Source organism: Cynocephalus volans, chromosome 1, assembly GCF_027409185.1.
Source record: "Cynocephalus volans isolate mCynVol1 chromosome 1, mCynVol1.pri, whole genome shotgun sequence".
Classification (NCBI taxonomy): domain Eukaryota; kingdom Metazoa; phylum Chordata; class Mammalia; order Dermoptera; family Cynocephalidae; genus Cynocephalus; species Cynocephalus volans.
The window spans coordinates 119,349,392-119,375,762 of NC_084460.1; the positions used below are offsets into that span (position 1 = coordinate 119,349,392).

At 37.5% G+C, this 26,371-nt stretch overlaps 1 protein-coding gene across 2 annotated transcripts in view; it reads left to right on the forward strand.

The window, feature by feature from the left end:
* The first annotated feature begins 130 nt into the window (after positions 1 to 130).
* Positions 131 to 26,371, forward strand: part of PCYT1A (phosphate cytidylyltransferase 1A, choline) — a 49,156-nt gene continuing 22,915 nt past the window's right edge. Inside the window, exons 1-3 of one of the 2 annotated variants that reach the window (XM_063102727.1) lie at positions 131 to 237; positions 13,976 to 14,055; positions 19,231 to 19,357. In XM_063102727.1, the coding sequence (XP_062958797.1) occupies positions 19,241 to 19,357 (117 nt within the window). In that variant the 5' untranslated portion in view covers positions 131 to 237; positions 13,976 to 14,055; positions 19,231 to 19,240. The remainder of the gene's footprint in view (positions 238 to 13,975; positions 14,056 to 19,230; positions 19,358 to 26,371) is intronic. The other variant, XM_063102719.1, reaches the window with a different exon arrangement.

Sequence of the window (26,371 nt, forward strand, 5' to 3'; positions counted from 1 at the left end):
CACTTCATCCCCGGGGCCTCTGTGGAGGCGGAACTACTGTGTCGGGAGTCCTGGTTTTCAGGGAGAAGTCGTGGTCGGATTGGCAAGAGGGCGGGCAGTAGGCGGGACTTCCGGCTCCCGGTTCCGTCAGCTGCTTTACCCGGGCGTCTCCCCGCAACCTCCTCAACTTCCCTTGTCCGTGACTCGGCGCCGGGCAGAAATCCGACGCGATAGGAGCCAGGGGAGCGTGAGCTGCAGGTGAGGATCCAGTGTGTGCATATCCTTGCGGCTCTATTTGAGACGAGAAACTGTGGGGCTGTGACCACGAGGAGACTAAGTGGGTCGGTGACAGGGGAATGTGAGGCAGAGGTGCGAAGCTATTGTGACCGAGGGACAGTGAAAGCGGGAGGACTGTGACCGAGGTGTCGCTGCTTGCGAGGGGTCTGTGATCCCGTAGCAGTGAATGCAAAGGAGTCTGACCTCGAAGAGCACGAGGCAGAGGCTGCGACGGTACTCTGACCGAGGAAGTATGAGGCAGTGACTGCAAGGGGACTGTGACCAAGGGGCAATTACTCCAAGGAGACTCTGGTCGATGGATAGTGACTGTAAGGGGACTCTGACGTAAGCGAAAATGAAGTAGCGGCTGTAAGGGGACTCTGACCAAGGAGCGGTGACTGTGAGGGGCTGATCTGGAGCAGTGTGGGATCAGTAATTGGGGGCGGTACTGTAGGGTTGTGTTTGGGCACGGGTGTGATTGTGACTAGAGAAGGTCTTTAGTGGAAAGAACACTGGTCTGGGACTTATTAGACAGACCTGAGTTTAAATTTATGAACAAACTTTTTGTGACTGGGAAATTCACCTCACCACTGAGTTACAGTTTCTTCATCAGTGAATGGGAAGTTTGGACTAGATTAATCTCTCCCAAACTATGAGTTCCATTCTGTTATTGGGTTGTGAAGTCAGTTTAGTGGATGGCACATGAAATTTTTTTTGAAAATATAATAGAGTAGAAACTTTCAGTTTGTTCACATAGTGAGGGTAAATATTGTTTCATAAAATTTGTTTCGGTTATGTGTATATGAGATTATGATGTAGGATGGACTTTGTACATCTTAAAATGAATGAAGTAAAATGTAGTAAAAAAGTTTGAAAAACCTTGGACCAGATTATTTCTGAATTTTCTTTCAGGTCTAAAATGTATTGATTCTATGATTAGGGGACTATTTGGAAGTACAAAGATGCAATTGGGAAGACTGGATCTATAGCTGGGGCACAGGCTCTGTGAGATTAATTTAAATGGAGAAGGCTTCCTGAATGTAATTGAGGTAACTGGTTATGACTGAGGGCTGAAACTAAGGATCTTAGTTGGGAGAACCAGAAGTTGTATTGAAATAGGGAGAGTGATACTTATAGAAGCAGTGAAGATTTAGGGGTTTTTGGTATGGAAAAACAGGTAGGAGCAGACATTGAGGAAGGGGGAGGTTTGAGGGTAGGAACAAAGCTTGGGAAAGGAAGTGAAGATAAAGACAAAAAACATTCTGCCCAGAATAAAATCTAAATAGGGAGATAAGACCTTTCGATCCTATTCAATCTTGATATTTAATGATTCTGCAAGTGTAGAGAATTGCTAGTAAGAAGATATTGAGAATGGGATTTGATACAGTAATAATGGTAAACAAATGATGACTATCATGGGGGAGAAAGGTGGACAAAAGGATGATGCTGGGAATGTCAACAGTGGTGACAAGAATGACACATGGGAGGCTTTAACGTATTTAGTTATCCAGGGATTTGTACACTGGAGGCCAAGATTGGCATTCTGGGAATGATGCTGTGTTGTGGGTAATTCAAATGAAGTTTCAGTTGCTGGTTTTATTTCCTACTTATTCCCTTTCTTGAGGGCTGTTAGTGATGTAAATGAGATTACTAAAGAGAGTGTTACTACATTCTCCTCTCTTACAGCCCTTTGTAAAAGGTGCTACTGCTTGTGCCACCCAATGCTTTTTAAAAAGATCTAATAGGAGAAGCTTGAGGTCATTTTACCTTATCAGACACTGTATTAGTCTGATAACCTAATAATCACCCCTGCCCCTACACTTTGTAATAGGGAAAGAGTTCAGAAAGCTTCTTAAATGGGAACAAGTTGGGAATAATGAGGGATAACCTTTGTTTAAAAAATGGGTAGTTACACCTTTTTTAGTACGTTTGATGTTTACTTGCTTACATTCTACATAACTAAAAGGACCTACTCAAGAATTTGTATTTAGAACAGAATATATGCTTCAAGGTAACAGACCTGGTAGAAGAGACACTTAGGCTTGGAGACTGCACTACTCCCGCTGGGGTCCTTTGACTTTGCTGAATGAAATGATTCTTTTTGACCTAGCCTGCTTGGCAAATTCCCTTTAAAAACCACTGTGATGGCCTGATTGATAAAGAATGAGCTTTATTTCCCCTCAGACTATGATTTCTCTTCCCATAAACATGTAGGGTTTTATTTTTCTAGGAGACCTTCTCTTTGGATGTATGATCCTTTGAAGAGAATGATCTTGTCAGATAGAGCCTTGGATTCACAAGTCCCAGGTTACTTTATCTAATGTTAACATTGACTCACTCTGTGACTATGGGAAGCATTATTGCTTTCTCTTGTTTTAGATTTTCTAACCGAGGCAGAGTAACTATTCTTAAAGAGCACTTTAATAATCTGAAATACATGCATACTTATGAAATTTTGTATACAATCACATGGAGTTTGTAAACTATCTGATCCCATTCGTGATGCCCATATGGAGCTATCTAACCTTCTGAATAACCTTTCCTAGACATGTAATAAGCAGTAATGAGAATTAGCTTATGAAATGCTCACAGAAAAGGTAAGCAATAATAATTCTTATTGTTATTAATGATGGATAATGACACAATATCTATTTACTATTATTAATAGTAATTTTCTTACTCAGGCATCATGCTTTTCTTTCTGAGTATTTGCATAACTCTGATCTCAAGCCAGATCTTCTGACTTTTCTATTAATAGAAATAATTCCCCTTTCTGAATCAAACAGAAATAGGTCTCTCTTATACCAACATTTGCATTACCTTGAAATAGATTGGAAAGTATACATTTTCTAGAAGTCATTATCTGTTTTTGGATTTTTTCCTGTTCAAAAAACCCTAAAGTCAGGGTACCTGTCAGTCAGGACTGGACCGTGAAGTTTCCTTTCTATGCTCGTGTGGCTGGCTGCTTCTACATCTTTACTTTACCACCACATCAGTCATGTTAGAAAAACAGGAGAGAGTGAGGAGATCAGGACTCGGCGTTGTCAACCCTCCTGCTTATCTGCTTGGTGACTGGCATCTCTTCTTTCCTAAGACCTTTGACCTCTTTCCTAAGCTTATACCTTTCTGTTTCTTGTCCTAAACTTCTTTCACAGTATTTCTGTCAAATGGGTACCTGGACACGTGTTTCAAGTGTAATTTTTTTTTTAACTAATTGCTTTATGGATGATTTGTGGCAAAATTTAAATACTAACTCCCTTCTTCTACAATTCAGTTATTGAATTCAGAGAAGGTGCATTTTTACATACTCTGTTTTGTAGTATATGTCAGAGCTCCACTCCAGAAGAAAAAAGAAAGTGAGTTTCTAATATACTTGTATATTAGGTTCATTTACATACATTACCTCATTAACATAAATGATTGAATTGCCTGTACAAGGTATTTTACTGTTTGCAAACCAGATTAGTACAAATATATAGCAGTTTGGACGGCCTGTGGCTCACTCGGGAGAGTACGGTGCTGATAACACCAAGGCCATGGGTTCGGATCCCATATAGGGATGGCCGGTTCGCTCACTGGCTGAGCGTGGTGCTGACAACACCAAGACAAGGGTTAAGATCCCCTTACCGGTCATCTTTAAAAAAAAAAAAAAAAAAAAATATATATATATATATATATATATATATATATATATATATATATATATATATATATAGCAGTTTTTTGTTTTTTGTTTTATATATTTCCCCCCTTTCTTTTGGTAACTCTCTTGTAATCACAAGTTGAAAGTTATATTAGTTTGAGGCTTTCTATGTTTGGACTAGGATGACTGCCAAAGGGCCAGGGGAATCCATGGATCTGCTAAGTTATTATATCACATTTGCAACTATTTGCAAACCAGGTTTGAAATGAGGGCTGCTAAAAATAGTAACATATGGTCTTTGCTTCATACTAGAGAACAAAATGAGTGTATGACCCTTAACAGAAAATAGAGGTAGTTTTTTATTATCTACAAAGAATTACCTTAGATGTGATTATGTTTGCTTAGTTTTTGGCCCTAGAACAGGGGTCTTAATCTTTTTTGTGTTATGGATCCCTTTGGCAGTATGGTGAAACCTTGGGTTCCCTTTATGGAATAATGTTTTTATATGCAAAAAATAAAATACATAGAACTATAAAGAAAACCAATTATGTTGCAGTACTATTATCAAAATATTTTTTTATCAGATCTCCTTACCTGCCAGCCAAACACGCACGCACGCACACACACACAGTATGTGATATAGCACTATATGTGCTTTTTGTTAACATAGTAAATAATGTTTACTATCAGTGGGTCTTATAACTATAATAATTTTAAATTTAAACAATATTTCAAGATATCTGTAGCAAGTATAATATGGTATGAAAATATCCTATTTCTACTGGCAAAAAAGTCTATTTGTCTACTAAGTCTACTATTACTTTTGTGTCTTATGTTCATAATTGAAGAAAATGGTGAGTTTGTCAGAGGTTAGTGAAAAAAAAGATATAATATTTTTATAGTCCACATTCATAAACTCCCTGAATTCTATCATAGACCCTGCCTTAGAGATTTTATAAGTTCCATAACCCACTCTAAAAGAGCACAATCTAAACAAAGCATTTACTCATGGAATCTTCTGGTAGAATGATGGCAGAGTAAAATTGTTCAACTGTAAGAACTATTGTAAGTGTTCCTTGTGGTTTTTAGGATAATCTCTTTCCTGAAATACCCTTCTTTGTGGCCAAGCCCAAGTATAAGCTTTATTTTGCTCCAGTGGCTAAACCAGTGTCTGGCACAGAGTAAGTGCCCATTCAGTCTTTGTTGAATAAGAGTTTCTCTGAAGAAATTAAAGAGAAGAGATCAAGTTTAAAGCTAAGATCTTAGATGTGGCAATTTACAGGCCTCAAATATAGAGGAGTAATATTGAACTCTAGTTTAAAACTAATCTCCCAGCCAAGTATTAACCAGGCTTAATCCTGCTTAGCTTCTGAGATCAGATGAGATCAGACACATTCAGGGTGGTATGGCCATAGACAGTTTAAAACTAATCTGTCAGTGCATGTCATGTAGTGAAATTCACCTTGACATTTAGAAGTTCTCAAATCAGGAATTCTTTTGACTTATCCTATTTAGTGTGGTGATATATACAGGCTAGTTACATAATCTGCATTTATCCTGTATTAGAAAGTTACGGTACAATTTCTTGAAATACTCCTATTCCTAGCACTGTCCTCCACTTTAGACTGCATAAATCTTGGTAGAATTTGCCACCAAATTATTGATAAAACTGGTTCTGTCTTCATCTAGGATGGGAGTTGGCAAACTTCTTTGGTAAATAGTAAGTATTTTAGGCTTTGTAGGTCTGATATGGATTGAATTGTGTCCCCCAAGTTTTATGTATTAGAAGCTTGATTCCCACAGTGACAGTGTTAAGAGGGTGGGAAATCCTATTATGGTAATTGAAAGGTGGGATCTTGAAGAGGTGATTAGATTCCGAGGACCATGCCCTAGTGAATGGATTACTAATGGTGGACATGGCTGTGGTTCTGAGAGCTTTAAAAGGAGAGTAAGTGAGAGTCTCTCTCTCTCTCTGCTCCTCCATTTTCTGCTATGTAAAACCTCTGTGTTGTTGTAAAGCCACCACCAAAGAAGACTCTCACCAGATGTGTTCCCTGGATTTTGGACTTCCCAGCCTCCCAAACTGTAAGCAATAAATTTTGTTTTCTTACAAATTACCTGGTTCTAGGTATTTTGGTATAAGCAACAAAGATAGACTAATACAAGGTCATACAGTCTCTGCTGTGACTACTCACCCCTGCTGATGTAGCACAAAAGCAGCCATGGACAATAAATCAATGAATGAGCATGGCTGTGTTTCAATAAAACTTTAATTACAGAAACAGGCCATGGGTCATCTTTGGCCTGCTAGCTATAGTTTGCTGACCCCTGATCTAAGAGGTCTGCTGGTTCTTGAATCCAGTCCCTTTTCCCCACTTTGGGTTAGCCATGTCTTCCTTCAGCCTCCAAAGGCCTTTACATGAGGGGTGATGTCACTGCACTGTTATCTACAAAAAGGCCTGAATGTACAGCAGATGACATCATTAACAAATGCCAGCAGTAGTAGATGCACCTTAACCTTGGAGTTTACAGAGCTTGCCTCTTAGAGCACCACCTTATTAAACACCACAATGGTAGAAGCAGGTAAAGATCCCAAATATGAAGTATACTTGCTCACTCAGCTTTGGAATTGGTATTGCTATGCCATTAGAAAAATACTGAGGATAGGGTTTTACTGAGGAAGATAATGTAAGCAAGAGACGGGGAAAGCAGGAATAGAAATGCAAAAGAAAAATTATGTCTCCTCTTTTTGCATAGTTCCCTGTAGTGATCAGTCAAATTTGAATATCTACTACGTCAGGGAGTTTATTTTCCAATTTCTCATTTGATCCTTACCATGACTTAGAAAGTAAGTACATTTTATTAGAACCTTCTTTAATCACATGAAGAAACTCATATCATCAAGATACTTACCTTATCCTGGAGTTAAGGTACTGGAAGGACATAGAATTAAATCCCAGTATATATGATAAGATTCCTGGTATAGTGCCCTCTTTACTCTTCTATTCTGGCCCAAATCAAAACAAGCCCCTGGAATTTGTGGGTAATCTACCAGTGATATCCTCAGTGGGAAGGGAGCCCAATCTTTATGAAAGGTGAAATTAAATTCTTGCCTGGCACAATGTAGCACTTGGTTAGAGTGCAGTAAGTGGTTGTGACTAAATCTATGACCATTTTATATGTCAGATAGTGTAGTGTGCAGTTAAGAGCACAGGCCCAAGAGCCAGAATATTTAGGTTCAAATCCTGTGTTTGCTCTGTGCTAGTTATGCGACCTCGCTTAAGTCATTTAACTTAGTTAAATGTGTAAAATAGGGATTAATAGTATTATCTACCTCATAGAATTGTTGTGAAGATTAAATTATTTAATATATGTAAAAGGCTTATAATTTCCTGGAGCATAGGAAGTACGCTATATAAACTAGCTAACATTCTTATCACTATCGTCATCATAATCTTTGGGACTGTGATGGAGAGATGTAGGTTGTATGATAGTATGATGAAATGGATTTAAATCTGAACACCCTAATCATTAAGAATTAAGAATTCTGAGTATGTTCTATTTTCTAGAGATAAGCTCTCTTGTGTTTTACATTATACTAACCTAAAGAGTATTAAGGGTGGATCTTAATGAGGAGAGAGGGTTCTAGTGCTATGTCACATCGATGTATGGTGACATACATCTGTTCTGATCAACATTTTCAGTGGTGACTTGGATGGAGACATAAAAATCATGCTTTTCAAATTTATAGATTATATAAAGTTATGATAAATAGCTAATATGATAGATAGCATGCAAGATTTGAAATTATCTCAACAGATTAGAACAAACATAACGAATATGAACTGTAGCAGGATTGTGACCAACAAAATGAACTTTAAAAGGAATAAATGTATAATCTTCACGCAAATAAGTACACAGATATAGGGGAGGTCTGGCTTCAGTAGTTCATATGGAAAAAGGTTAGAGGTTTTAAATAAAAATATATTTAATTTAAGCCACCAGTGATTTCTCAGAAAGCTAGTGTAATCTTGAACTTCATTGATGAGAGTCCAGGAATACCTCACCTAGATAATTATGCCCTGCATTCAAAGGTAGGTCAAAACAGATGTCACAAAGTCCTCATACTTAATTTTTAGCAGATTCCTTCTCTAGTGTATTTATAAGATTATTATGGTAGAATAAGTGTTTACAGTTAATGTGCACATCATTTATTCACTCAACAGACATTTGAGCACTCATCATGTACAAGGAACTGTTATTTGGATTGGGAAGCACAGCCATGATCCCTGCTTTAGAGGATCTCGCAGTACAGTGGAGATCACACAATTCTAAGAATTTTGTTTTGATTTCCAAGATCATGGGGAAAGAGCTACAAATTGGAAGTGAGAAGAGGGATTGCTATTGGTGGGCATATTGACTGACAACATTGGAAAGTGATGGTTGGCAGCTAGAGAAGAATCACAGAAACAATAGAAAGCTTAACAGCTTGAAAGCTCAGTCATAATTATATAACTTGATAAAGCCAGAATGCCAGAGTTGTCAAGCAAAGGTAACTGCTAATGAAGGCAGTGTGTAGTATGTTTTAGAAATATTTCCATCTAAATTATTAAAGTAAAAAGTTTTTGCTTTTAAAGATGTTTGAATGATTTCATCCTAAGGCAGATTGTTCCTCATCATTTAAAGATATTTTAGGTTTTGACGTGTAATATATCCAGATGAGGTCTCCCTGTACTTTGCTTCTCTGTTAGACCAATAAGAGATTATTGGTTTCACTTCTGGGAGCCAAATTTAAGAAATATCGAAACATTATATATCTGGAAGAGGTTGAAGGATGGTGAAGGAATCTTGAGGAGCAGTTGTAGGAAATGTTTAGCCATGAGACTTGAGGAACATGATAGTTATATCTTAATGTATCTGAAAGGTTATGATATGGGACAGCTTATATACTCACTCTGTTGCCCATGGAACAGAACCAGTCCTAGTGAGTTGAAGCTGCCCATTCATAAGGCAAGTTTTATTCAATTGAAAAAAATAATTTTTTATAGTCATTGCATTGACATAATGTTAGCCCATTTATCAAAATGGATTCCTTATGAGATAGTGACCTTCCTATCGCTGAAAATGTTCAAATGTACTCTTTTTTAGTTACTACTCAGTTCTATGAAGCTGTAGGCAAGAGCTTCTTCATCCAAATCTCAAACTAACTTTACTAAAGTCTGAGACCATTGATAATACTTTCAGATAAAAACATCTGAAATAGTATCTTTGATAGCTTTTAGAAATATCATTGATAATTATGACTACCTTTCAGCTTTTAAACGTGTACCTATTCTCTTCCCCATTCAGTTGTCATAAAATATATGTTATCTAGAACAAAGATACTGAGAGAAGAAAACATTTTCTACGATGGTTCAGGTATGGTTTCAGGAATTCTCTTTTTTGGCTTTTGAGATATTTGCCCATTTCTAGTCTCCTTGACTTTTCTCGTCCTCCATGATTTTTCAAAGATTCAGTGCTGACTCAGATTCTGTCAGCAGGTTCATTCAACAGATCATTGTATGAAACATTTTCTAAGCAAATGGTGCAACTGCAGGTTTATGGGGTGGGGCAGGGTGGTGGTGGAATCTTACTAAAAATATACTGAATTTAGTTGTAAATTGGCATCTATATATATTACCATAGATGTTTGTTTATTACAGACTTTTCTCTGAAGTATGTCAGAAATCATTTCTATGCATACTGCCTCATCTTGCGCTTTTTCTGCAGCACAATGCTATCTCTAATGAAAACCTGTGTTTGAATGTCTTGGTGTACCAAAGTGCAGTGCCTCCTGAGGTAACCCAGTCTCTTTTCAGATAACTCTCATTCCTAAAAGATTTTTTATTACATTTACTTCAGATTTGTGTCTCTGCATCTTCCAACCAGTGATCCATTTTCTGTTGTCTGGACTTTCACAGAATAAGTCTCTGCCTTGTTCAACATGACAGGCATTAAAATATTTAGAGTTAGTTATCAGGTACCTTCTAGTATAATTAGTATCGTATAGTATAGTATAGTATAGTATAGTATAGTATAGTATAGTATAGTATAGTATAGTATAGTATAGTAGTTAAGGGCGTGTTATTCTCAAGCCCTGCTGACTGAATTTGATTCCTGGCTTCACCACTTGCTAACTGTATGGCCTTATTTCTATGCCTCAGTTTTCTCATCTGTAAAGTAGTGACAGAAATAATATACCTATGTCAACCCTATGTCAAAGGGCTGTGAGCATTAAGAGAGTTTTAGTATTTTTAAAGTGTTTTTTGGCATACAGGTGTTATACAAGTGCTCACTGTTAGAAGTAGTAGTAGTAATGTTTCTTTCTTCACAGTTTAGCATCAGACTCTAGAAGAGTTCTCGCTAGAAAAGTGATTCTTAAATGGGGTAGAGGTAAGGATGGGGGATGTAGCATACTTCGTGTTTTACCATACTTTTGCATTAAAAGTATACATTTTATAATAGTAATCATAGAGGGAAAACTTAAAATCTTTTTGAATATAGGGAGCACACAGAATATAAGTTGTAAGGCAGATGATGATGGCTTCTACTACTAAATAATAGTAGCTAATATTTACAAGAACTTACTATATGCCAGTCACTGAACTAAGGCTTTATTTACCGGGGTTGTCCCATCTGAACCTATTTCTTCTCTTTTCTTTTCTTTTTTTTTTTGTGGCTGGCCAGTACAGGTATCCAAACCCTTGACCTTGGTGTTATAATACTGCGCTTGAACCAAGTGAGCTAATTTGAACCTCATTTGATAGATGATGTAACTAAGGCTGGAAGAGATTAAGGAATTTGTCCAGGTTCTTATGACTAGTAAATAGTAAGGATGGGATTCATACTTAGGACATCAATTTTAGGGCCTGACCTCTTAATCACTACTCTGTGCTGGCAGAGTGAGGTTAAAGACTTTTATATTTCTCAAAATGGAGCATGGATAAAAAAAAATTTTGAGAAGGGCCGAGCCCGTGGCGCACTCGGTAGAGTGCGGCACTGGGAGCGCGGCGACGCTCCTGCCGCGGGTTCGGATCCTATATAGGAATGACTGGTGCACTCACTGGCTGAGTGCCAGTCACGAAAACGACAAAAAAAAAAAAAAAAAATTTTTTTTGAGAAACACTCTTTGCCTTAGATGGTTGATTAGAGGTGTTTCATAAGGATGGAGAAATTTTGTTGAAGAATGTATGCACTTAACTGAAACACGGGTAAAACATAACTATTATTTACCAAAGGGCTTTGTAACATGTTAGTAATATTAATGGTCGCCTTGATTCTATGCTTGTGAATTTTACTTTAGCTTTAAATAACTAGTTAGACAACTACTTTCTCTTGCCCTAAATCCCATTATGATTTGAAAATATGTTTTGAATTATATTTTTGTGTATAATTTTTTAATCTAGTGGAATAGATCCAATGTCACATGATCTAGAGACCACAGATAGTACTTGGCATTAAAATATCTTTGACAACCGCACTGGCAGTATTTTAACTCTTAGAAGATACTCACTGTGTGTTTGGCTGGTTAAATTGAATCATATGACAACATGATATAGTACTTCAAGAAATAAGCAGTTAAAAAGCAAAGCAAATTTTATCTTATGTATTTATTTACCTCAATAAACAAAACAAAACCAAAAAGCAAAGCAAAGTTGGATTGGGGAGGGAAAGATGGATTACGAAGTGGCATGAGGAAACTTGAAGGTGACAGATATGTTCATTATCTTAACTTTGATTATTTCACAGGTGTATAAATATATTAAAACTCATTAAATACACTTTAAATATGTAGTTTATTGTACGTATTTATACCTGTACTTCAATTATACTTCAATAAAGCTGTGACAGTGTAGCACACATAATTATACACACACAAAGCAGACTTCTAAGTTCCTATAAACGTGCCTTTGGATATGTTTTTTTTTTCCTATTAAGCATTAAGAGATTTTAACTTGAAGTTATGAGAAACAACTGGTGAAAAATATGACATATATCCCCTTGATATATTATCACACTCTTAAAACTCTGTTTTGTGTCATGAATGAAAAGTACAAGCGCCTTGAAAATACTGCCTATTTGCAATGTCAGGAGAGGGAGGAGCAGAGGTAAAATAATTCTTTATTGCTTGAGTTGAAAGCTTATCAGGAAATCCTAGCAAAACCATCCAGTAGTAAAGATCTGTATATCTGTATAGCTGGCCTCATTGGCAGCCTCTGAATCAGGCCAATAGCCATGTCAGTTTTATTTGATTGGTCCTAGACCCTTTTCACCTTTAAGTAACTGACCTTTCATTCCACTGTTCAATTAGGCTGGCCTAGCTTATGTCTGCAAAGACTTAAAAAACCCATGTGATATGGATGTCCCCCAAGTTTTATGTATTAGCAGCTTGATCCCCGCTGTAACTGTTAAGAGGGTGGGAAATCCTGCTATGGTAATTGAAGTGTAGGGTCTTGAAGAGATGATTAGATTGTAGGACCATGCCAGAAGTGAATGGATTAGTAATGGTGGTCAAGGGCATCATCGTGAGGGCTTTAAAAGGAGAACATGTGAGAGTTTTTCTCTCTCTGCTCCACCATTTCACAATGTGATATCCTACTGTCACTGAAGCCACCACCAAAGAAAGCCTTCACCAGATGTGTTCCCTGGACTTTGAACTTCCAGCTTCTGAAACTGTAAGCAATACATTTTGTTCTCTTATAAATTACTGAGTTCCAGGTATTTTGTTATAAGCAGCAGAAACAGACTGATATATCATGCCATAGAGAGAGTTTTGTTTGTTTTGTTTTGGTTTTGGCGGCTGACTGGTATGGGGATGCAACCCTTGATCTTGGTGTTATAACACCATGCTCTAACCAACTGAGCTAACCGGCCAGCCCTGAGAGAATATTCTTGATAGAAGGAAGCAGCAGTAATGGTAAGACAGCTTCTTTTTTAAAAATCATGGATCTCTGAAAGACAGCAACTTATAGTGGTAAGGACTTTAGAATTAGGTAAGTCTGGATTTAAACCCTGACTCTCCCACTTAATAGCTAACTGGGTGATCTCTTGGGTAGGTTGTATAACCTCTCGGATCCTTAGTTTTCTCATTTATAGATTGGGCTAATAATACCTGCTTCTCAGGTTATAAGGCTTAAATGAGAATAATGTTTATAAAGTGCCTAGCACATAGTAAATATTCAAAAAAGATAGCCATTATTATGACTGTTGCTGTTATTATTTTACTTTCTTGCAATACTCTTAGATTACTAAAATATACTTCTTTGGATATATGTAGCATTATACACTGATTCAAAGAGTTAGTAAGAAGAGAAAATCAGTTTCTAGAGACCCCAACAGACAATTTTATATGAAGGCCTATCTGTGTAGGAAATTGTTATAGAGCATTTTGAAGATTAAATTTTTCTTTTGAAAAACATTTTTTTAAAAAAGTAAAGCGTATAGAAAAGTTGCAAGAATATTAAAATGAACTCCCTTGTGCCCCACCTAGATTCATATATTGATAACATTTTGCCATATTTGCTTTACCCTTTTTTATATGTAATATATATATGTATTTCTTCTTTTTTGTTGTTGAGGATAAGCTGTAGAGATCATGACCCTTTATCACTAGATACTTCAGCATGTATCTACAAAAAACAAGGACAGTCTTGTACATACACAGTAATTATCAAATTTAGGAAGTTTAATATTGATGCATATTATTATCTGATACACAGCCCATATTCAAATTTTGCTAGTTGTCCTAATAACTATTCTTTATAAAAATTTCTCCTTTAATCTAGAATCATGGTGATATGGATTGTGTCCCCCAAGTTTTATGTATTAGTAGCTTGATCCCCACTATGACTGTTAAGAGGGTGGGAAATCCTATTATGGTAATTGAAAGGTGGAACCTTGAAGTGTAATGATTCTGCGGACGATGCCTAGTGAATGGTTTTAAAGTGGTGGTCATAGGCCTGGTTCTGAGGGCATAAAAAGGAGAGTGCATGAGGAACTATCTTTCTCTTTCTGCTCTGCCATTTTCTGCCACGTGAGAACCCTGGGTCACTGTTACCACCACCAAGATCTTCACCAGATGTGTTCCCTGGACTTTGGACTTCCCAGCCTCAGAAACTGTAAGCAATATTTTGTTTTCTTACAAAGTACCTAGTTTCAGGTATTTTGTTATAAGCAACAGAAACAGATTAATACAGAAAATTGGTACCAGAGAAGTGGGGTGTTGCTTATAACAAATACTTGAAAATGTGGAAGCAGCTTTAGAACTGGGTGTTGAGGAGAAGCTGGAAGAATTTGGAGGAACAGACTAGGAAAAGCCTGGATACTGGTGAAAGTTTAGAAGACAAGAAAAGCAGGGAAGGTTTGGAATGTTTTAAAGACTGGTTAAGGGCTGGCCCGTGGCTCACTTGGGAGAGCGTGGTGCTGACAACACCAAGTCAGGGGTTCAGATACCCTTACTAGTCATCTTTAAAAAAAAAAAAAAGACTGGTTAGATGGTTGTGACCAGAATGCTTTATGGAAATATGGACTGTAAGGACCATAGTGAGGAAATCTCAGATGTAAATGAGAAAGGACTTATTGGAAACTGGGGCAAAGATCACCCTTGCTGTGAACTAGCAAGGAATTTGGCTGCATTCTGTTCATGCCCAAAAGTATTATGGAATGTGGAACTTAAAGATGCTGACCGAGGGTATTTGGCAGAAGAAATTTCTAACCAGCAAAACACTCAGGAAGCTGCGTGGCTACTTGCAACAGCCTACACTGAATTATGGCAGAAAAGGCATGACATAAAGCCAGAATGTATAATTGAAAGGGAACAGAACATAAAGATTTGGGAAATTTGCAGCCTGGCCATGTCATGTGGTAGAGAAGCAGAGAGCATTTTCAAGAGAAAAATGCAATGGTACTGAGAAGATTAGTACAAAAAAAAGGAGATTATCAAGAGAAGGGGGAAAAGCCCTGAAGGCATTGCAGAAGCCTCTGGAACCAACCCTTCTATTACATGCCCAGAGACCTAGGGAGACCGAATGGTCTCAGGGAACAGGCTCAAGGAGCCCTCCACAGGCTGCTGACTGCCAAGGGCCACCTTGGGATGCTGCTCCCTACACCAGCACCCTGGCTGCTTTGGCTGCTCCAGCCATGGCTAAATTGGCCTCAACTGTGTCTGGACCCACAGCTTTGGAAACTGCAAATCAAAGCTGGTGGCGTCCACATGGTGGTGGGTCTGCAGGCTCACAGAACACCAGAGCTGTGGAGGCTTTGGAGCCTCCACCCTGATTTCAAAGGATGTAGGGAAAAGCCTGGGGGCCCAGGAAGAGCTCTGTCAGTGGGGCAGATTCACCACATAGAGCCTTTGCCAGAGCAATGCTGAGAAGAAATGTGGGGTCAGAGTTGCAGCAGAAAAACCCCACCAAGGCCATACCTAGTGGAGCCATGGGAGCAGGACTGCCGTCAAGACCCCAGAATTGGGGCCGGCCCCGTGGCGCACTCGGGAGAGTGCAGCGCTTGGGAGCGCAGCAGCGCTCCCGCCGCGGGTTCGGATCCTATATGGGAGTGTCTGGTGTGCTCACTGGCTGAGCGCGGTGCCGGTGAAACCACGCCAAGGGTTGCGATCCCCTTACCGGTCACAAAAAGACAAAAAAAAAAAAAAAAAAAAGACCCCAGAATTGTAGAGCTACAGTATGCAACGCCAACCTGGGAGAGCTAAAGCATCACCTAAGACCAGGAAAGCCATAGAAGCGGAGCTGCCTGAGGCCTTGGGGACTCAACCTCCATACCAGTGTGCAGAGGATGTTGAACCCATGTTCAAGTCAAGGTACATGACTTGTCAACTTTGAGATTTAATGTCTGCCCAGCTGGGTTTCAGACTTGCTTCGGACCTGTTACCCTTTTCTTTTGGCCTCTTTCTCTCTTTTGGAATGGGAATGTGTACCCTATGCTTGTCTTGACATTGTATCTTGGCAGTAGATAACTTATTTTGATTTCACAGATGGGACTTTGAAACTTTGGACTTTTGAGTTGAAACAAGTTAAGACTTTGGGGATGGAATGAATGTTTTTACCCATGACAAATACATAAACTTTGGAAGCCAGGGGAGGAATTATATGATTGTGTCCCCTAAGTTTTATGTATTAGTAGCTTGATCCCCACTGTGACTGTTAAGAGGGTGGGAAATCCTATTATGGTAATTGAAAAGTGGGACCTTGAAGTGATTAGATTCTGAGGACGATGCCTAGTAAATGGATTAAACGTGGTGGTCATAGGCCTGGTTCTGAGAGCATAAAAAGGAGAGTACATGAGGATCTATCTTTCTCTTTCTGCTCTGCCATTTTCTGCCACATGAGACCCCTGGATCACTGTTGCCACCACCAATGCCTTTACCAGATGTGTTCCCTGGACTTTGGATTTCCCAGCCTTAGAAATTGTAAGCAGTAAATTTTGTTTTCTTACAAAGTACCCAGTTCCAGGTATTTTGTCATAACAGAAATGGACTAATACACATGCATTACATTTAGTTGTCATCTCCAATCTCTTTTAAACTGTTACGTTCTTTCAGCCTTTCATTGTTTTTCATGATTGACATTTTTTTGAAGAATACAGGCTTGTTATAGACTGTCCTTTAATTGTTTTGTTTCATATATTGATGCAGATTACACATTTTTGGCAGGTAATGTTGTGTCCTCAGTGCCTCTCATCAGGAGGCATTATTGATGATTTTGCTGAGAGATTTTTCTACTATCAAGGTAACTCTTTTCCCTTTGTAATTAATAAGTAATCTACGAGGAGATACTTCGCAACTGTGTAAATATCCTGTTCCTCAGCAAATTTTTTCCCAGTGGTTTTAGAGTCCTAAGGAGCATTTTTATATTATAAACATTATCAGGGTGGGGCTCTGTGTGTGGTTTTCCCACCTTGATTAAAGTCCCCTTAAGAAACTAGTTTGTGGGGCCGGGCCCGTTGCTCATTTGGGAGGTGTGGTGCTGATAACACCAAGGCCACGGGTTCTGATCCCTGTATAGGGATGGCTGCTTAGTTCACTTGGGAGAGCATGGTGCTGACAACACCAAGTCAAGGGTTAAGATCCCCTTACCGCTTATCTTCTTAAAAAAAAAAGAAAGAAAGAAACTAGTTTGTATTTTTTTTTTTAATTTTATTTTTAATTGAGAAATAATAATTGTATATATTTATCGGGTATAATGTGATGTTTTGATATATGTTTACATTGTAAAATGATTAAGTCAGGCTAATTAACATACTTATTTTTTGTGGTAAAAACATTTAAGGTCTACTCTTTTAGCAATTTTGAAATATACAATGCATTATTATTTATTATAGTCACCATTATGTGCAATAGATCACTAGAGCTTATTTCTCCTGTCTAAATGAAATTTTGTACCCTTTGATCAACAGCTCCCCTCTTCTAAGTCACCCCTCTCCCCCCCCCGTCTGGTAGCCACCATTCTACTCTCTACTTGTATGACTTTTTTTTTTCTTTTTTAGATTTCACATATAAGTGAGATCATGATTTGTCTTTCTGTGCCTGTCTTATTTCATTTAGCACAATGTCCTTGAGGTTCAGTTTGTGCATTACTTTAAAAATTATGTTAAAAAATTTTTATGTTGTAGTACCTTGTCAAAGTAAATATATTATTATTTTGGTGGCTGGCCAGTATGGGGATCTGAAGATGATATTACATATTCATATTAATGACATTCGGAAGATCATATGCTTGATATTACTGATTTGCTTGATGCCAAACTGCTGATTATATTTCTCACAGTGGATTCTGTCTTCCTACCCTGAGAAAAATTGAACAGATACTTACAGCAGAGTCCTGTGGTGTGCAAATTAGAAACTGTCACTAATTAGACTGATTAGACATTCTTAGCAGGCCTCTCAGACCAGTGAGATGGGGGTACTGACCTCTGGATATTTTGAAGAATAATTAATAATAATTGTGAAGAAAAGCTCTAATCATCATCACTGGAAGAACTTAGTGTTAAATGTATAGTACTCTTCTTTCATTTTAATTTGCATTTGTGATGAAAGGTAGTTTGGGGATGGTGTTCATCTTTCACTTTGGACATTTTTTTTGTCAGCTTAGTACTTAGCCATGACTCATGGGGTGTCACCTTCAGTCTCTAAGAATTAGGCCAGGTTTCTTGTAGATCTTGTCACATTGCCACTTGGAATTTAGCTGGAAGAAAGAAAGTAAGGCACAATTTCAGTTGTATAGATGAACATTTCATTCAGAAGGGCTTATTAGAGACAGTGAGGCAGAATAGAATGTTGTCATTCTGTCTGTCATTTGTTTTCCGCCTCTATTCTGAGGATTTTTCACTGTACCATATCTTAGGCAGAGATGACACTGATCATAGAGGTTTCCCTATCCCCAGTTTCTTGGTGGTGCCTAAAATTTCATCATCAAGAAATGAATTTATTTGTGCAGATTGTATTACCCAGGAAAAATGCAGATATCCCTGCAGGGGATTGGAGAGGTAGCACAAACCAACATCTAAACATGAAACTTTTCTGTGATTGCTAGTTGCTACAAGATTTCTAGTAAATGAGCCAATAATAAATATGGTTTCCTTTGGGAGAAAGAGAAACCTCAGTGGGGTTTTAATAGCTGGTGACTCTGAACAAGCTTGAGGTGCTAAGACCCTGAAAGAGGAAAGGGAAACGAGTACTGAAAAACAAAGGGGAAGGACATTTAAAAGATACACTATTCTGTTCCACAGTTTTCATAGACCTAACCCTGATGGAGTAGTCTCTGAAGTCCATAGAGCATTTAGAGTTAAGAAATCCATGCTTTGTTAAACCAGGACTTGATGATAGCCATCCTTTTAAAGAAGGCTCTTTCCTCTATCTGCACCAAAGTCATACCTTTCACATTGCCTTGCACCTATTATACCTCCAGGTGTACCAGAGATATGTAAGGATTAGTGGTAAAGTCTATATAGCTATCATTCTCAGTCAGGTTATTCCAATCTTTTGCATGCAGTCACGATATGAAATTAAGTTAGTGCTATATATAGGTTGCATTGTTAGGGGGAATAACTTCCAAGGTCAGGCAATTAATTGTGGCCATTGTTCCACGAGAGGCATTTCAGTGTTTTCTACTAGTTCCTGTGTTTTGTGAAACTTCATTGTTTTTGCCATCTTTGTGACATGTGTGCTTATGGAATTGATGTTTTGCTGAGTGTGTTAGTGTCAACATCGCTGAAATACCGGTGACAGGTTTTTTTCCACCCCATTGAGAAAAGAATTCTTTTTCAATTTCTATGACCAGTTAAAAGAAGATGGATACACAGAGTTCAGCCAAAGTCAATGCAAGGAAGAGGAGGAAAGAGGCACCTGGACCCAATGGGGCAACAGAGGAAGATGGAATTCCTTCAAAAGTGCAATGCTGTGCAGTTGTAAGCATAGAAGGGATTTCTTTGTTGAACACTTAACCTAACGGGAGGGTAGAAACTGATATAACATTGATGATTTCAGTGTTACAAGTCTCCTTAAATAATGGAAACAATGAGTAGCAGGTGTGAATCATGAGTATATTTTCAAAGTTGTTGGAAATCTTATGCTTTCTCACCAGATTATGACTCACAGCTCAGTTGTAGTTTTACATTGGAATTGGAAGAAGAATGTTAGGAAAATTTGGAGGTTGTTTATATATCAGGCTAAAGATCAAATTCAAACTACAGTCTGCTCACCATATCCACAGGTTCGGCATCCATGGATTTAATTAACTGAGGATCGAAAATATTCAGACCAAAAAAAAAAAAAGACAATAAAAAAAATACAAATTTTAAAATACATTATAACAATTATTTATACAGCATTTACATTGTATTAGGTATTATAAGTAATCTAACAATGATTTGAAGTATAGGGGAGGATGTATGTAGGTAATATGCAAATACTATGCCATTTTATATAAAGGACTTGAGCATTGGTAGATTTGGGTATCCACAGGGGGTCCTGGAACCAATCCTCTGTGGATACCGAGGGACAACTGTAATAAAATAGAGAAATTGGGGCTCCAGGCAGTGATTTGATCTTGGTATCATCTTATGGTGTCTAGTGTTCTGTGTCTTACTGCTTTTTCTCTCTGTATCATTCCTTCACTCTCTTACTGGTTATATTTTAGATGAGAACCTTTTTCCATTACTGCCTATCTTTATCTCTGGGACATTATCTCTGTACTTCCTAACTACCACCAAGCCTTAGATGAAAGATGCCATTCCAAACTGTCTATCCTGTCTCAGCTTGATACCCTTCTTAAAGCTTCCTCTAAAAACATGATAAAGAACACCTATTCACAACTGAAGTTACCGTTGATACACAAGATTATTATGAAATCCATGTTTCAAAATCCCAGTGGCCGAATTGTATGTTTCTGTGTTTTCTTTAAGTATATTGACTGTTAGTCATTAATCAAACTGCAGTTTCCACTGGTTAGTTCTGGAGCTTCCTAGGCCAAAGAGAAAAACATTTCTACTCTGAGACAATTAACAGTTGTTCCAAACCAATACTCTATCTTGAACAATAAAAGCAACTGGACTCTACAAATAGGAGGGGCAAGTGTATTAGTTTCCTATTGCTATTGTAACAAATTACCACAAATTTAGTGGCTTAAAATAGCAAAAATATATTGTCTTACAGTTCTGGAGGTCAGAAATCTGAAATGGGTCTCAGAGGGCTAAAATTAAGGTGTTAGCAGGGCTGGAGGCTCTAGGGGATAATCTGTTTCCTTGCTCTTCCCGCTTCTAGAGGCTGCCCACATTGCTTAACTCATGGTACCAGTGATGGCATCACTCTGATCACTGCTTCTGTCATCACATCTCCTTCTCTGAGTCTGACTCTCTTATCTCTCCTTTTCACTTATAAGGACTCTTGTCATTAGACTCGGCACACCCAGATAAACCAGGATAATCTTCCTGTCTCAAAATCCTTAATTTAATCACATCTACAAAGACCCTTTTGCCATATAAGGTAACATAGTCACAAGTTCCAGGGAATAGAATGTGGACTTCTTTAGGGATCGTTATTCTGCATACCATAGCAAGTAAGTTCAAAAAATGATTTAGCAGTCAACAAAACAGGGCATTAATAATTTTTGAATGTTTCTTAGCTAATTCAGATTAAAAAGATGGTGGTGGGCACCAATTCAGCAATATCACCTGGAGTAGAGACAGATTATAACCAAATAGGTAAAACTGTTGGCCAATCACCATAGCTGGGAATAGAGCAAAGGAGGCCAGTCTTTTTAGTGGAATGAGTTCTGAGAAGACTTAAATTTCTTGGTCATTAGAATCTGAGGAATCTTAATGCTTTAAATTACTTTTCTTTATATATTCATGTAAGATCAGTTTAGTGACCTGCTACCTATTCCACATTCCTCCCTGGTACATACTGCCTATTTAGAATGGGCTAATAGTCAAAGGCTCAGTCACCCAATAGGCTGGACCAACCCTAGTAAGGAGTGTCTGCTAAATAAACTTATACATTATCTCCAGTGTATACCTGTACTTTCTTTGAATCCCCTTTGAACTTTGTAGCAAAAGCAAACAAGATTTTTTTAAATAACAGCTTTATTGAGATGTAATTGACATATAGTCCACCCATTTATACTGTACAACTCATTGGTTTTTAGTATATCACAGAGTTGTGCAACCATTACCATAATCAACTTCAGAATATATTTGTCCCCCCCAAAAAAGCACTGTATCCATTAGCAATCACCCTCCATTTTCCCCCAACTTCCCCAGCCCCTGGAAACCACTAATCTACAGAATTTGTCTAATCTGGACATTAAATACAAATGGCGTTATACAATATGTGATCTTTTGTGGCTGGCTTCTTTGAGCATTTTTCCAAGATTTATCCATGTCGTAGTATGTATCAGTACTTTCTTTCTTTTTATTGCCAAGTAACATTCCATTATATATTGCATACCACATTTTATTTATTCATGCACCAATTGACATTTGGGTTGAGTAAACAAGATTTTATTGCATACTTACAACATGCCAGCATGGCAGTAAGTGTGAGGGATGTGAAGATAAACAAGACCTTCCCTTTGAATGGTGCAAGCATAGTGAAGAGTTCTATAGCTCAGAGCTCTCTAGCTTTAAAAAAGTGTTTTCCTTGCAAGTGGGGAAAGGAACAGGAAGGACCACCATGTATTAGGTAGCTGGGTTTGTGGGTCAGGATGAAAAGCATAGAAGAGAGAAAAGAGTTAAGGAGGAAAAACTAAGGAGTAACTTTATGGCTATTGTCTATAAGTATAAAGAATGTACTGATACAGATGTTTCTAAAGGTACAATCAAAAGGATCACAAAAATATTTACAAAAAGTAAGACATTTAGCCTGTCTTAGTATTTATCATATGTAAGAATGAGTCACAAGTATTTAAACTGTGGGGAAAGTTGGCCACAGTTCTGCTTATGGCTAAGTAGATCTCACAGTTGCATTTCATCCAACATATATTGAAAACCTCTATGTGCCAGTTGTTATGCATTAGAGATGCAAAGAAGAAAAGTGATCTTGCTTGTAAGAAGCTCACAGACAAATAAGGGAAAGAGACAGCAACAAATATCTGAGGCACAGTATGAAAAGTGCCAAATAGAAGGTTAAAGTGCAATAGCTGTCTAGAGCAAGAGATTGACTTTGGCCAAGGGGTGGGGGCATTGGTTTTGGAAAAGCTTCATGAAGAAGATTGCTTCTGAGCTGAACTTTGAAAAATAACTAGGAATTTGGGAATTGGACAAGAGATAGAGTACAAGATCAGCAGTGTGAAATAAACAGTATGTTTAGCAGACTTAAAGTAATATTGCTGGAGCTTAAAGTTCAGAATAAGGATCTGCAATAGATGAGGTAAGCAAGGGCCTGATCATGAAGGATCTTTTATGCTGTGCTAAGGAGTTTGAACTTTATCCTATAGGTAATGTGGTCAGATTTACAACTGAGGAAGATCATTCTGACTACTCTGGAAAGGATGGATTAAAACAGGGATAGATAGAAGCCAGAGAGACTAGTGAGACTGTTGTAATGATCCAGGTTGGAGATGATGAGGGCCTAAACTATGATAGTAGATACAGAGAGTATGAGATAAATTTTAAGTTTTTAAGAGATGAAATAGACAATTCTTGGAGATTATTGGGATGCAGACAATAAGAATTGTTAAGGATGACTCCTAAGCTTCAGTCTTAGGTAGATTGTGTACAAGGAGTGCTTCTCAGAAAAGAAACACAGGAGGAAGACAGAGTTTAATTTAGTACAGGTTCAGTTTAGAAGGCCCATGAGACATGCAAATAGTAATTGGATAGACGCATTCATTGTTCACATTCATTGAAATGGCAATAGGAGTCAGAAAGAATTATTACTTTTTTTTTTTTTTTCTTTCTTTCTTTTTTTAACAGATCCCCAGGGGGTGGAATCTTTCTGCTCTGTTCCTATCCCTTTTTTCTTGCACCACATGTTAGTCCTTTTGACTCTATAGACTTTCCCCGGGCATTACTGAAATAATTGGGATCCCAGGAGGATCTGTTACCATTTGAGTGGAATGTTTGGGTGAAAGGGAACTGTTTCTCTATGATATTCAGGAACTTTTTGCTGAAACATGTTTAAGAATTCTCAGAGAGTAGAAAGAATACTGAAAGCCAATATCAAGTGCTAGTTTCATATTATTTGAGTTATTTCAATTTCCCTATTAGTATGGACGTCAGAATCTCTTCTCTTTCACTGGAATTTTGAGGAATAGTGAGTTAATGTGTGAACATAATCAGGAAAAAGTTGTAATGGAAGCAATATTGCATCCAGAGATAGTTCATAATTTGGGAGTGTTGATTGTCATCATTATAATTTTTAGATTTATAGATTTCGAAACTTTATATAGGCACGTAGAAACTAACCTCTTAGATTAATATAATTTAGTTAATTTTGTTAACATGCTGAAACCTGTGTTCCCTAGAAGAGGAAATGAGTTAACATTGCTGAAGATGAACTAAATTTGTTGAGTGCCTATTATATGTGAAACATTTTGTTAATTTCTTTGCAGATGCTGTTTTACTTAATCCTCATAGTAAACCTGTGGGGCAGGTATTATTATCTTCTATTTTGCAGAAGAGGAAACAAAAGCTTTAGAAGCTTGCTGTGATTTCACACCTGTTAAGTGATAGAGCTGAGATTTAGATCTGAGTTGTTCAAGTCCTAAACCCATGCCCTTTTATTTATACATCACTACCAGATAGTCAAAAGACTTGAAAGCAATACTATAGGATTCCCTTGAGGTTAAAATGAAGGAGGTGTATTTTAGGAGAACATAGGTAAAATACTTAGCCCTACTTCTATAAACCTCAGCTTCTAGAGACACTTTTCTCTGAGAAGACAATAACAGGATATTTTTAAAAATACTAGACAATCCTAGAAAGTTAAAGACTTTGCTGATCTATTATAGCTGCAGATCTTAGGTTTCATTCTTTATACTTAAGAGAAATTGATTCAGCATAAATCCTGGCCAGGAGGGACAGTTGCATTTGTCCTCTGCCTGGGAATGTACACAACATATGAGGAAGATTGAAGTAACAGAGTTATGAAAGATAGGATACTTAATATGTATTTTCTAATTGAGATAAAATTCACATGACATAAAAGTCACTATTTTAACCATTTTAAAGTATATAAGTCAGTAGTTTATAGTATATTCATGATGTGCAACAATCATGATGATCTAATCACAGAACATTTCATCACCACAAAAAGAAATTCCCTGTACTTATTAGCAGTCTCTCCCTGTTACCCCTCCCTCCACCCACCAGCAGCCACTAATCTGTGTCTATGGATTTGCCTGTTCTGAACATCTCATATAAATGGAATCATACACTATGTGGCTTTTGGGTCTGGCGTCTTTTATTTAGCATAATGTTTTCAAGGTTCCTCCTGGTGGTAGAATGCATCAGTACTTTATTCCTTTTTATAGGTAAATAATATTCTCTTGTATGGATATACTATTTTGTTTATCCATTCAGTAGGGATATTGTTGGGTGTTGTATTTTGTCCAGTTTTTGGCTATTGTGAATAATGCTGCTATGAGCATTTTTCATGTACAAGTTCTTTTTAAAAAATATATATTTTCAATTCTTTTGGGTATATACTTAGTATTAATTTCTGGGTCATATGATAATTCTATGTTTAATATTTTGAGGAACTGTTTTCCAAAGCTGTGCAGCATTTTACATTCGCAGTAGCAATGTATGAAGATTCTAATTTCTTCATATCCTTGCCAAGATACTTATTGCCTTTTCTCTTATAGCCATCCTAGTGGGTGTAAAGTGGTATCTCATTGTGGTTTTGATTTCCATTTCCCTCATGACTAATGTTGTTGAGTATTCTTTCATATACTTGCTGGCCATTTGTATATCTTCTCTGGAGAAATGTCTAGATCCTTTTGCTTCTTTAATTATTCACTTCCCTCTTCTACCTCTCTTCCATTCACCAGGGCCTAACCCTAGATCTTTTGCAGCTTCTGTTAATTCTTTATTTCTCTTCCTGAACCCATTCACTTGGTCTTCTAAAGATTAAAGTTTCTAGCTTGATCTGGGTTGAATATAGTACTCAATAGGCCCATGAATCATTTGCTTATGCTCTAATACATTTCCTGCAACAGCTATTTCAAATATTTTCTATTTTCCTCAAGCTTTCAGTTTTATTCCAACCTCCCTGTTCTTTACAGGTAACTTTACTTCCTACTTTTACTATACTGAGAAAAATGAGGTTATCAGACATAAGTTTCTACATCTTCCCTCCTTTTCATCCGATATTGCCCTTTTATTACCTTTCCTTTCTTCTGCTTTTAGAAAAATATAACCCTTCTTATTTCTAGGGCTAGCACCTTTCCCTATTCTCCTTGAGGCCATTCCCTTCCAGTCTTCTAGACTCTTGCTTTCTAAATTATCTGTTTTTTCCTTCTTCATTATTTTGAATCACTTTGGCATCTTTTCTTCTCTCTTGGACAGATACAGATCTCCTCAAAATTTTTTTTTCTTTTTCGGAGGCTGGCAGGCATGGCATCAAACCCTGGACCTTGGTGTTATGGGCACAACACCCTAACCAATTGAGTTAACTGACCAACCCAGATATCCCAACTTTTAAAAAAAGTACCCCTTGATTCTTCTGTCCCCTGCAGGTATCTTTCTGTCTTTCTCATTTCCTTTATGGGCACATATCTCTGATGAGGGATTATAACTAATCTATTTCCTTGTCTTCTGGGTTTTTTTAAAGGAACTGGTGTTCTAACTTTCACTAATATATTCTACAGGGTCACTAATAGTTATTTGAATCTCTGAATTCAAAGACTTTCACAGTTCTTAATTTCTTTGATCTCCTTGGAACATTTAACAATTACCATAAGTCCCTTCTTTGAAATTATT